Genomic DNA, 13,440 nt, shown 5'->3' with positions numbered 1-13,440 from the left:
CTCCTGAAAACATTTTTCTCCATCTTTGTCTCCTCCCTAAATCTCATTCTGTTTTGAAAAATAATTATTACTTTCAGCAGAAGATAAGGTGTTGACCTGTAAAACCTCATTTCAGATTGACTGCAACTCTAAGGTGAATATTCCTTACCATCTGACGTAGAAACTTTTTTCCAGTATTTAATTATTCTCCTTTATGTAGATTAGCTGTTTGAGGATTGTAGAGGTAAGAGTTTGTTAGCTTTATGGCTACTGTCATATTTGCTGCACATAATATGTGGTCTTAGTCCAGTGAATCAAGTGTTTTGTAACCATCGCAGTTACAGAGTTACAGGTTTTGTGTGTGGCTTACACAGACGCAGACACACACGGTCATAGTATTTTGTAGGCTTCTGGTTTGTAGAAATTGATAGGAGGGGTTACCTGTACTGTGTAAGTCACATGAGCTTCTTTCTTAGTAATTTAGTTTAAATTTACTGTGAGGTAAACACAAAACACAAACAAATTGTTTGTTTACTGTTTTCTTTTGTCAGTTGTTTGGGAATTCTAGAATTAGGACGTTTCACTGCATTATGGAAGATGTAAGTTATATTACACAGACCCAACTTCTTCATTTCTACAGCTATTTTTAGATTTTCATTCTGCTTCAGTGAGAAGAGAAATGTCTGGTAGAAGAGAGACAGATATTGTTATATAATGCTATATAAAGATGAAACCTGACCCTAGCATCAGTATGTTATGTTGTGCAGCGTGTTCTGTGGTGCTGCCTTAGCAGGACTCTAGGTATTGATGGGAGGAAGGCAAAACCTCAGTCAGCTTTTCAGATGTTTTTCATTTGCTCATCTCACAGCAAGTGCAGCTGTAGCAAGTGTTATCACATGTTTCTGACTAGAGCGTACTTTTTGAGGCCTACATCGTTAGCCTATTGGTGTGGCTCCTGATGCTTACCTTGGCAGTCAAGTCCTAATAAACCCATTTAGCTCCATTTTAGCGGCCTAATTTATACTGAGGTATGCGTGGTAGTTGTATGAGTTCGGTCTGAGTGAGCAACAGCAGAACTTCCCGTGGGAGACCTGTCACACCACGTGCCAGGGAAGGTGGGAATGGAGTCTGTGCACCTGGCTCCTCAGACCAGTGATGTTCAGCCTTCCAGGCATCCTGTACAGCCAAACAGATTTTCCTGTCCCACTCCACAGAGCTTGACTCTGCTTTGATTATGTAGTTGGTCTCAGAACTTCTTTGCTCTTGGATGTGAGGCAAGGACATTGTAAAAATAATTTCCTAGGACTTACCGTATCTGTGGATAGGATGGCAGGCTTTGTTGCAAGGCTGGCTGAATTACTACAGTAAGTTAGTATCAAGAATAGTGGGGTTCCATATTCCTTTTTTTTCCTTCTTTTTCTTTTTTTGGAATGAAGCTCTTACTATTCTGTTGGGGGGTTGCCTCAATAAACTGCTGATAGTTTTCATGTCCTGTTCTCCCTTACTCTTTTCTCTATCCTAAACCTTCCTTGGAAATTGCTTTGGTACATTATCTTTGTTGAAAAAAGGAATATTAAATGCTGCAAATAATTCTTTTTGCCTATTATCAAACTAGAACAATAGATAAGGGTCCCTTGATTGTCTCATATGGCCTATCAAGTAGTTTGTCATGGATTTTTTTTTTTTTTTTTTTTTTTAGTAGACTGTTGTTCCACTGTTGTAAAACTACTGTATTGAGATGGTGAACTCCAGGGACCCAGGTGCTGACCAATTCCTGTCATCATTTTAGAAGTAAAAATGCTCATAGAGATTTTCTGTTTCCACTCATTGTGGAAATTATGCCTTGTTCAGAGCTTGCCTTAGAGCATTAGTTTGACTCCTTAGTTTTTCCCTCTGACTGGTATTACCTATTGAGATAAATAACTACTTCTCTTTTCATCCACTCTTGTTTTCTTTTGTGTTACCTTCAATAGAAATTGTCAGCTAAGTAGATAATAATATTGATCAACTGGAAATTTCGAAAAAAAATCCAGTTAGTTGATGGAAATTGATAAGAGACATGAACTTAGTTTTCCTATATGCATAGTGTAGACGATATGCATTCCTATATGCTTAGTGTAGACTCTCAAAGATTTTCACTTGTTATTAACAGATTTTCTTAGATAAGAGAAAATATATTATGTCTAGACTAGGTTTTAAGAATGACAAAATGTATCTATTTTGTCTTAGAATTTTGTTTATCATTTTTATAACAAATTTGGATCTAAGTTTTCTATTAGTTGTCAGGTATTTTCATTGAGCAGAATTATTTGATGTTTTGTGCTGTGTTTTTCAAAGAAGAATGTTACTGTTTACCTGTATGACAAATCTTTGTAGAGGAACTAGTATGAGCTGTGTACACTAGTTCTTTCAGAAAGCTGTGTTGGACCCTAGCAATTATTAATTGAAGACACAGGCAGCTTTAAAGCATCAGGAGCTGGGCAAGAGCTTACCTGTCATGCACAATCACTTACACAGTATTGCTTGTAAAATTTGATTAAATCTTGAAAAACAGTGCTTTTGTTTCTGACTGAACAATACTGAAGTTTTAATGAGACTCATGCAGTATTGTCTATTTCAGTTGTTAATTTTGTGCATAGGGTAATAGGGACCTTGGAGGTTGGGACATTTAAGTATGTAACAAAATTTAGCAGAGTTACCGGAGAGTAGAACACAGGGAATTGTGGGTGGAGAGTGAAACGTCAGGGCAATGGTCAATGGTAAAACAATTGTTCGAGCTTCCTGTTATCAGTATGTTTTAAAGATGCTTGAAGGCTCTCTTCTTTAAGCTTCCCACTAGCATCCACAATATTACTGCCTGTAACAAGTGAGCTGTTTTCTTTGACTGTATACTGTGCTTTCCTTCCTGTACCTATTTTAATGCTTTCTTTAAGTCATTGACTTGGTAAAAAATACCTGGTATTTCTCCAGACTGACTTGCTGTAGCTCCCTTCCTGCACCTTTTGCTGCCTTCCCTTCTGTTAAGTGGGTGCATTTGTTGCTGGCTTCCTACCAACTGAGAACACAAACAAATGTTCATTCCAGTAAAATATGAGATTGACAGCGTTGTATTAGCAACAAGAATTAAACAAACAAACAAACAAAACCAATGAAACAACAGCTCCAAGTAAGCTGTAAGTGAATCTTCATCTTAGTCCATATTTGCTGAAATTTTTCAATTGGAAATAAAGCACTTTCATTAGGCCTCCATGGCTACTAGTTTGTACTGAGCATGATTTGAAGTACAACGCATTCTCAAGTTACTTAGAGAAATAAACTAAAGAAAACTATTTCACTGCAAGTACAGAGAGAGGGCAAAAAAAAAGGGGGATGGAGGGATTGACTCCAAATGGCAAGTTACAACTAGTGATCCTCAAATAAAACACTATAACAAAATCTCTTAATTTGAAGCAAATTTAGTTATAATGTTCAAATAGGAAAACACATGAATAAAATACTTCTTTTTTAAAACAAAGTCAGGGCCTATACTTTCAATGTTCAAAATGCACAAGATAGTCTTAACTCAAAGTTTGAAGAACTTTAACTTCATTGTCTTGAAACTAAACCCCAAAGTATGTTGCAGGGACAGGGATAGACATTGGAAAGTTAGGGGGAAGTGGAAAAGGGATTTTGGCACTACTTAGCCTGTGCTGATTTTGAATGACATCTTTGATCTGGCAAGAGCTCCTTGCAATTCAGATATCTCAGAATCTGAGAGTGCAAAAGATATACAGAACATTGAAAGCAGCAGCAAAATCCCCCACAGTATCTGCTCTGCTGGTGGGGGAAGGAAGAAGGATGCTTCTCTTATTGCCCCTGCCTTGCCAAGGCAGACTGATAAAATGCGTGCAAATTTTTCAATAGATAGTGGGTTTTTTATAAGCCTATATTGCTTGTCCTACATATTGCTTTGTTTCAAAAAGTGGTTTAAAAATCAGGTTGGCAAAGAAGAAAACATTTCCAATTTCCTTTGAGAGCTGGAGAACATCTCTCAGTTGCTACAGCTTGAAGAGTATGGAAACAGTACACAAGCTAGACCTCTTTGTTACTTTGGGTGCAGCTTAGTGTCATCTTTCCCATTCATTGCTTCCTGCCACTTGAGCCTGTGTCCTGTAAGCAGCAAGAAGTGGTACAGCCATAATAGAGATTAATGGGAAAATATGCAAAAAGGCTTAAACAAAATAACACTCTAAAATAGCTTTTTGGACTATTCTAAAGGAAAAAATATATACTTACATATATATATTATATCTATATTATATATTTTATAATACATATATATTTAAAAATTCTTTCCTACGAGCTATTAGACAAAAAAAAGTAGTAGTCCTAGCCATGACTATAGACGTACTTAGGCATAACAAGGTGCATCATGACATGACATAGCATACTTGGTTATGACTTTGTGTACACTTTTTTTTTTTTTTTTTTTTTTTTTAGTAATTTTTTCCCCTCTCCTTAAATGGTAGTCTGAGCTTTGGGGCAAGTTAGTTAAAATTCAGAGGTTAACACCTGCAGTCATTTTCTTTCTCTTCCTGTGGTTTTATTTGCTTCAAGTAATTGTGAGAACCTTGTTACCACACTTCCTGTCTGAAGCTGTAGCAAACAGTACACAGCTAGAGGATATAGAAGATTGACCCTTAAAAGAAACTTAATAGGTGTTTCATAAAAACAGTGGGCTGTTCTTAACCTACATATTCAGTAAGTAGCTTTATTACAGTTGTACTCTCCACAGTATGCAGTGTATCCCTGTTTGGATCAACTCAGGTAAATTCTCTCTAATTCCTTTTTGCTAGTAATTCTGAAAAGTTCAACTGGGAGAATGTCTGATTCATTTTTTACCCTTTCTTATTTCCTGCTCTTTTGTTAGCCTAGAAAATTTAATCGTAGTTTAATAAGAGAAACTACTGATACTGTAACAAAATGTGCTTCCCACCCTCTAGCTGCTAAAATAGTTTTTGCACTTTCCACCTTTATGACTGGTATTTAACAGTAAGTAATACGTTATCTTTTTTGGTTTTTTTTTTTTTTTTTTTTTTTTTTGGCATTAAATCAGCTTCTGTGGAGTAAACTTTGGAAACCAGTAAGCTCATTTTCATTATTCCACTTTAAATAATGATACATCCTTCTTTTTATATATTTGTTTTTCCATACTACTTATAAATGGAGTAAAATAAAAGTTATAAGTAATATATAAAAAACTTGAAACATAGTAAAGAAGTTTGGCATGGTAGTTTTACACGTTCTTGTAATATGAATTGTGTGCTATAAAATATGGCTTTGTGTTCAGAAAGTTTAAACTGGAAAAAAGCAAGTAGGTGTTTCAACATCAATCACTATTTTAACCTATTTATGTAGTTCAGACAGAGTAAGCACATTGGCCTTTCAGCCTGAGCTATGTGATATTCTGCTTTTCTGAGCACGATAAAGCTATGTAAAGAGCAAAAATGAGAAGTAATGGTGCTTTTTTTGAACTGCATGCTTCAACTTGGAACCCTGGTACTGTCTGCTTGATCTGGCAGGTCTACAGAGATGAATATGTTTTTCACGTGATGCCATGTTAATAGCGGTGACAAAGCAGAGAACAAGCTGTGAGGTGTTGTTTCAGAATCCTATTTAATGTGTTCAGATTTGCAATAGTCCAGGCTTTGCAAAAAACACTTTATCATCAGATTGTTGAAGGACTGATACTGCATAATTGCCCAGCTCGTAGACATAGGTCAATGTGGTCATCTTTTTCTTTCCCTCTTTTTCTTTCCCATGATTTGAAAAAGCAACTTTCCTTTTTCAATGTATTCTTTAAAGGAGCTGCTAACAGCATAAAATCAAGTGTCATGTTGTCAAGTGTCATGGTTGACTCTACAGTGTCAGTATCTCTTCTTGCCTTCAGCTTTTTCTTTCCACTTAGGTGCAGCAGATTTGTACCCAATCTTTTATATTATCTTGGCCACTGTAAAGAACATGTGTATAGCAGAGGGGGGTATATAATATTCCATTACTCTAATAAATATCTGTAAGCTTTTGCTTACCTTTTAAAGCATGCAGTTACTGTCAGTTTTCTTCAGAGTTCCTGAATGTATTTTCCTCTATCTACCTTAAAAAAAAAAAAAATTAAAAGAGAATTGATAGAAAAAGACTGCTTGTTACTAAAGCAGTAACAGCTTAATTTTGGAATTCAGTAGCTCTTCACATAAGTTCAAAGTCAGTTTTAGAGAGAATTGTGTCCTTAAGGATTCAAGTCCAGCACAATGAGTGTGACTGGGTAGAGGAGGTCTTCTGCACGCTTTGTAACCAGGAAAAGCATTCCAGGCTCAGAGTAGTATAGCCAATCCTTTCAGTTTTGTTCTAAGGGCTTCAGGTGACCATAGTGCTTAAAGCTGCAGCAAGCTAGAGAGTATGCTAGCTGCTATTTGCATGGCTTTCCGTGAGCATAGGGGAAAATTAACCGTCTGTGGGGAAAAAAAAAAAAAAAAAAAAAAAAAAAAACAGTGAAAGACACTTGTTTATATAGCTTATGCAGATTGAGGTATATTAAGCTTCGAAGTGCTGTAAGTTTGAGTATTTCATTTTTCAACTGTCACAATTTGAGTAGCTAGAGTTAGGAGAGAATTGCTGCATTTCAAAGCAGCTTTGGAGCCTGTCTTCTTTATAGCAGAACCCTAAGTTTTAAGTAGAGACAAGCTATACAGTTTCAGGACCAGAAAAAAAGAAAAGAAAAAAAAAAAGAAAAGAAGAAAAGAAAAGAAAGTTAATTTTTGTATGCATTTCAGGTATTAACCATGTTCTAATACCAGTTTTGTTACATATTGAATGAAGTCCAGAAAAGAATTACATAAGATGCATATTCTGAGATGGGGGGAGCAGAATATTTTCTTATCAAGCTTTATGTTACACTCTTGCTATTTAAAGTCAATTAAACTTTCACTTACTAGAAGAATTGAGAAAATTATGTGACTTTACCTAATTATGACATTAGAACTTCCTTAGAGACCTTTAATGTTTAAAGTTATTTAAAGTATTATAGTATTACACGTAGCATTGTTGGTTGATTGTTCCCATGTTTTATTGCAGCTTTGTGACACCTGGGGCTTTTAGATGGTCATTTTGGAGGTAGAAAAGATCTTCTTCTGAGTTGTGAAAATGTCATAATAGCACAGTAGTAAGGCCTCTTTTTGAAGTAGGATTGACAAAATAGAGATGGTGTGGAAGGATTATTTTTTTATCAGTTCAAATTGCTTTGCTTTGTATGGTATTAATGATAAGGAAACATAGTAAAATATCTTTCTTTTTTCTATTCTGACAACTAGGTGAGAAATGCATATAAACTTATTTTAACCACTACTGAGATCTCTTTCACAGCTAGAGATAATTTTGCTAGTGTTTTCTTATTTAGATGGTTTTATCACAGAATGTATTTATTTCTTGAAGAGCCACTGTTAGTCTCTTGAAAGTAAGAAGTGGGAAGGCTACCTGGAGGCTTTCAACTTAGTACAGAGAAGGTGCTGCTGCTTCTCTGCATGTGCATGATAGCCAACAGGACTGGAAAGTACCTGTCTTGTAGTGGCTGCACGGTACAGTACTTAGTGATACACAAAGTTACACACTTAGTGAAAGAAACCAGGTTGGAGATTAGCCAACAAACATTATTTAAGGAAAGGAGTGACTGGAATCTAGAGCCTCAGTTGTTCTACGTGAGGAATTTTGAAGGTTTAAGGAAACAGTTTCAAGCTCTACAAGTAATCTCCTACTTTTGAGGTCAACTGTACATGTAGCTGTAGAACAGACAGAATGAAGAAAAAAAAACATCATTTTGACCAAGTTTGTTCTTTTTGCAGCTTTTTTTGTTTGAATTTAGGAAAGCTTGTTTTTTGCTTGACAGCTTTGTTACAACCTTGCTTTCTGAATGGACTGGGTAAATTTTCAATGAAAATAAATTAAATGCCAACAGGCTGACTTCCCTAAGTTAAAGGGATATATATAGTCAATTAATTGTGATTTTCTAAAATGACATTAGAAAGCTAGAAACAGATTGAACAGTGAGTGCCAAAAGATTGGACATAAATCTATTATACTGCTTCATTATATTTAAAACAACAACAACAACAAAACCCTAGAATCTAAGCCTCATTTGAATTTCTAATATATGACATCTTGTGTAGTTTTTGAAGAAATTAGCATGTGACTTGTTTGCTAGCATCTCTTCATTCAGTAGTCAAGATATTACCACAAAATCACTGGTATGGGTGGCTCTCTGGGAGTATGAAATTCAGTATTCTATTTCTTTTTAATATAATGTTCTTCTGTTTCCAGGTTCACATAACGCTAGGGACCAAAGAAGTAATATTTCCATGGTGCTGGGACCAGTCTGTTGAGAGAAGATTCTATAGTAACTTTTTAACTACATCGTGTTTGTCCTGAGACTGTCTTGAGAGAAGAGCTCAAGAGAGGAAGAATTTTCACAGCACAACCATTACAAATAAATCTATTTGAAGAACTTGCTACCTGGGGATACTTTTATAGAGATCGAGTCCTGGTTCTCAACTGTGCTCACACTTCAGACTGTAAACAATGAGTGAATTCTGGTTGTGTTTCAACTGCTGTATTGCAGAACAGCCTCAGCCTGTAAGTATGAATATTAGCACTGCTTTTGGTATAGTTAAATTTGCTGTGCAGATTTTATGGTTTTGTTATGCTTTTTTAAATAATGCAATTTGACCAAGCTCAGTGAGAGCTGAGGAGTTAACCACTGGTTTAGTGGGGACAGAAGAAAGTCTGTTCTAGACGGATGTTGCACATTTGCTTCCCCTATTCTTAATCTCAGATCTGTCCAAAGACTTTGAAATGGAGGCTTGTATATCTTTGAATACAGTAGAGGGGGAAAAGGGAGAGAAACATGAAGATGACCTAACCTGTCACTGTCAAAGAGCATTTGGAAATCTGGACATCATGACTAAATGTCCCCAGCCTGTCTTGAGGTGTGGCTGGACAATGGTGAAAGAAATTTTCTTAGGACAAGCAGGATGAAATCCAGCCCTTTTAAATATTAACTGAAGTCAGGATTTCAGCCTTAGTTGCTTTGTTAATTTTTAGATGAAATCTTTGAAGGGTGAAGGACTCATACTGCGGATTGCTTTTTCAAGAATTTGAAATGGCTGTTGTGTGAAAAGGTATATAGTGACCAATTTGTTAGAAGAACTTTTGAAAGTGTACGTAACGGGGAAAGATAGAAATATTCTTGTGTTTCTGTGGAATATACGTTGTGTCTAGTGCTATAGGAAAAAGCTTGGCTGTTTTAAGGTGGATTTAACCAGGATTGTAGTTAGTACTTCAAGAAAAAAGCATTGCATTGTGTGACATCCAGGTCAAGCTAAATGAACTTACAGAAAGGACAGCCATCTTGCAAATATGACCACTGAAGCTGCATTACAGTGACATTAGAGAAGCCCTAATGTGAGTAGGGCAAACTCACATTCATACACACAGATGATCTTTAGGGATTAAAAAAAAAAAATCTAACATCTGATGACTTCAGAAAAAATGGGTAGGAATTGTCACTTCTCAGTGCTTGAGTGCCAGACTGATCCTTATGTGTCAGTGCAAATATTAGAGATTTGACCATTAACATTTCTAACCAATGAATGCAACATTATCTCAATCTTGGTGCAGTAGAACTGTAGGAGATGGGATCTCAAATACGAACATGGCCAGGAAGTCCCTTGAAACACATCCATATGTAGCCAAAGCTGTTTGCATAGTTTTTGGATTGTATGTTTCAATTAAAAATTAGATATAACTCCTAAAAATCTGAGATGTAAAATAGTGTATTCTGTGTGTTTACAAAAAACTCCAACCTTGTTCCTTATTAAAATCTTGATTCAAGCTTTATGAAACACTTAAGCTGTTGCCCAGAAAAATACATGGCATGTTAATGCAGCATGTAGTGATCTGTAGATCATGACTCATGGAAAGGGTGGAGAATATATTTTGACAGTGGAGAAAACAATTTTTTTATTTTTATACATTTCTGTTAGGCTGGTGATGTGCATTTGCTTAGAAAATAAAAGCCATCCTTAGTATAGAATCACAGAATCACAGAATGGCCCAGGTTGGAAAGGACCTCAAGAATCATGAATCTCCAAGCCCCCTGCCACAACCTGGTTGGCAGGGCCACCAACCTCCCCATTTAATACTAGACCAAGCTGCCCAGGGCCCCATCCAACCAGGCCCTGAACACCTACAGGGACAGGGCATCCACAACCTCTCTGGGTAGCTTGTTCCAGCACCTTACCACTCTCATAGTAAACAACTTCCCCCTGACATCCAGCCTAAATCTTCTGTCCTTCAACTTAAAACCATTTCCCCTTGTCCTGCTATCATCTACCTTTTCAAAGAGTTGACTCCCCTCCTGTTTATAGGCTCGGTTTAGGTACTGAAAGGCTGCAGTTAGGTCACCCCACAGCCTTCCATTCTCTAGTCTGAACAAATCCTGCTCGTTCAGCCTGTCTTCATAGGTGAGGTGCTCCAGTCCCCTAATCATCTTTGTGGCCCTCCTCTGGACCCTCCCCAGCAACTCTCTGTCTTTCTTGTACTGGGAGCTCCAGACCTGGACACAGAACTCCAGATGGGGCTTTTATTATTTAAGGTACAAACAGCACTTTGCTGAGCATTGACCTTGTGCTTGAAATCAGCCTTTCAGATGTTCATAGAATCATCACAGAATCATAGAACGGCCTGGATTGAAACGGACCTCAAAGATCATCTGGTTTCAACCCCCCTGCCGTAGGCAGGGTCACCAACCACTAGACCAGGCTGCCCAGAGCCACATCCAGCCTGGCCTTAAATGCATCCAGGGATAGGGCATCCACAACCTCCTTGGGCAACCTGTTTCAGTGCATCACCACCCCCTGTGTGAAAAACTTCCTCCTAATATCTAATCTAAACCTCCCCTGACTTAGTTTAAAACCATTCCCCCTTGTCCTGTTGCTGTTACTCCTTGTAAACAGTCATAGCCCCTCCTGTTTATATGCTCCTTTCAAATATTGGCGAGCCACAATGAGGTCTCCAAGCCCAGTTCCCTCAACCTTTTCTCATAGGAGAGCTGCTGCAGCCCTCTGATCATCTTAGTGGCCCTCCTCTGGACCCGCTCCAAGAGATCTGCATCTTTCTTGTGCTGGGGGCCCCAGGCCTGGACGCAGTAGTCCAGGGGGGGCCTCACAAGAGCTGAGTAGAGGGGGACAATCACCTCCCTCTTCCTGCTGGCCACCCCTTTTCTTAATGCAGCCCAGGATACAGTTGGCCTTCAGGGCTGCAAGCGCACACTACTGGCTCATGTCCAGCTTCTCGTCTACCAGGACCCCCAGGTCCTTCTCCACAGGGCTGCTCTCAAGGTGTTCCTCTCCCAGTCTGTATAAATACCTGAGATTGTCCCAGCCCAAGTGTAACACCTTGCTCTTGGCCTTACTGAACCTCATTAGGTTCTCATGGGCCCACTTCTCCAGCCTGTCCAGGTCCCTCTGGATGGCTTCTCTTCCCTCCAATGTATCGACTACACCACTCAACTTGGTGTCATCTGCGAACTTGCTGAGGGTGCACTTGATTCCATCATCTATGTCATTGATAAAGATGTCGACTGAGTCTTGGCGCATACCACTTCTGACCAGCCTCCACCCTAACGTAAATCCATTGATCTCAACCCTTTGGCTGTGTCCAGCCAATCAATTGTTAATCCACCTAACTGTCCATCCTTCAAATCCCTACCTTTCCAATTTAAAGAGAAGGATGTGGATGTTGTAGAATTTTGCTTGTTATAAAGTGTTATAAAGTGATGTGTCCTGAAGGACACATCTAAGAAAAAAAAATCACTGAGGGCTGGCCTTCTTGTGTTTCACCATAGGTGCTTAGGTGTCCTTCCACCAGAGAGGAGATGACCTCACTTTTCCGTGTGCTGTTGTGTTGCATAGCCTTTGTTCTTCTGTGTACTGTTGCAGTAAGTGGATTTAATCAGAAATATATGCATCTGAATAAGTACAGATTTTTATTATTCTGTGACGTGCATTTATAGATGCATATACTATCAGCGTAAGCAGACTCTTAAGCCAGACTGGTGGTAAGGAAAGTGTTCTCACCCTACCTCTACAAGCACTGTGTGATTCAGGAGTCTTGGATGTTGAAAGTGGTGCTAGGTTTTCATCCAAATATACTGGTATTTACTGTTTTAAAAGTTTCTCAAAATAGATAAGAAACAGACTTGCATATCAGATGTGTGTTCAATCCTATGATACCTTTAATCTGTCCGTGTAATCCAGTCCAGTTTCTCAGGAGAAATGCTTTGTCTAGCCAATTTCATCTGTTTTGTGTGCCTTCTTTCATCTTACCTTCTGCATCTCAACTTTTTCACAGCCCGATGAACAATGTTCCAGCTTTCACTTTCATGTTCAGCCATAAAGCTTGCTCTTTCTGAGAAGGCCTCATCTCATCTTGCAGAAACATTCAAAGCAACCAGTGTCTCAGAATACAGACCTTGAAAGCAGGATGTTGCTTAATTTTCTACTTACCCTGCTCAAAGCTTAAAATGTTCCTTTTGTTTTTAAATTTATGTTCTCTGAAATGTGATTTTTTTATTCTCATAATCTTTGTCAGGAGCTGCTGTCTGGGACATCTTTAATGTTGTGGATATCAACATAAGTTTTGCAAATAAATCTGTGAATACTATGGTTAGAAAAACATATTACTTACCTGATTTCAATGGTATTATCCCTCTAATAGCATACCCCAGAGCACTACAGTAACACTGCTAGTATTAGTGTACTTGAGTAGTTTCCTTAGTTAAAAGCCTGTATTTAGGTATTACCATCATGTTTCATTGAAATGTATCACCATGCAGCTTCAGCCCCTGTTGTTTGTCAACACTAAACAGATACACTGTACTACACTTCTTCGAAAAAACTGTTTTATTAGCTCTGCTAATGTTACTTTCACTTAGTGCTTTTGAGACTCTTAGGATGATCCTAAAAGAGGCGTGTTTGAACATGGATCTGTATTCTTCTCTGAAATAGGATGATAAATAAAGTAACGGAGTATGCAAAGAAGCAAAAATAAATAGTGAGACAATTGGAGGAAACATGTTCCCATGTGTGATTTTAGTCTCTCTTGTAGTACCCTGGGATCTTCTCCAGGATAGGGAGAGATTGGGGGGAGAGCAGTGGATGTCATCTACCTTGACTTCAGCAAGGCTATTGATAGTGTCTCCCATGACATCCTCATAACAAAGCTGAGAAAGTGTGGGAAAGATGAGTAGATGATGAGAACTGGCTGACTGGCTGAGCTCAGAGGGTTGTGATCAGTGGCACAGAGTCTGGTTGGAGACCTGTGATTACTGGTGTTTCCTAGGGGTCTCTGCTGGGTTCAATCTTGTTCAGTATC

At 38.1% G+C, this 13,440-nt stretch overlaps 1 protein-coding gene across 12 annotated transcripts in view; it reads left to right on the top strand.

Annotated features, from left to right (window-relative positions):
* The window catches only part of CDC42SE2 (CDC42 small effector 2), a 90,567-nt gene that overhangs the window by 41,580 nt on the left and 35,547 nt on the right, over positions 1 to 13,440 (top strand). For 10 of the 12 annotated variants that reach the window (XM_004949253.5, NM_001302117.2, XM_046905491.1 and 7 more), the window contains one exon: positions 8,329 to 8,640. In XM_004949253.5, the coding sequence (XP_004949310.1) occupies positions 8,587 to 8,640 (54 nt within the window). In that variant the 5' untranslated portion in view covers positions 8,329 to 8,586. Of the gene's footprint in view, positions 1 to 4,603; positions 4,786 to 8,328; positions 8,641 to 13,440 lie in introns of those variants that run through there. The other 2 variants (XM_025144760.3, XM_004949254.5) reach the window with 2 other exon arrangements.

Source organism: Gallus gallus, chromosome Z (genome assembly GCF_016699485.2).
Source record: "Gallus gallus isolate bGalGal1 chromosome Z, bGalGal1.mat.broiler.GRCg7b, whole genome shotgun sequence".
Lineage (NCBI taxonomy): Eukaryota > Metazoa > Chordata > Aves > Galliformes > Phasianidae > Gallus > Gallus gallus.
Note: the sequence above shows the minus strand (reverse complement) of the source record. Positions and strands in the feature narration are given on the sequence as shown.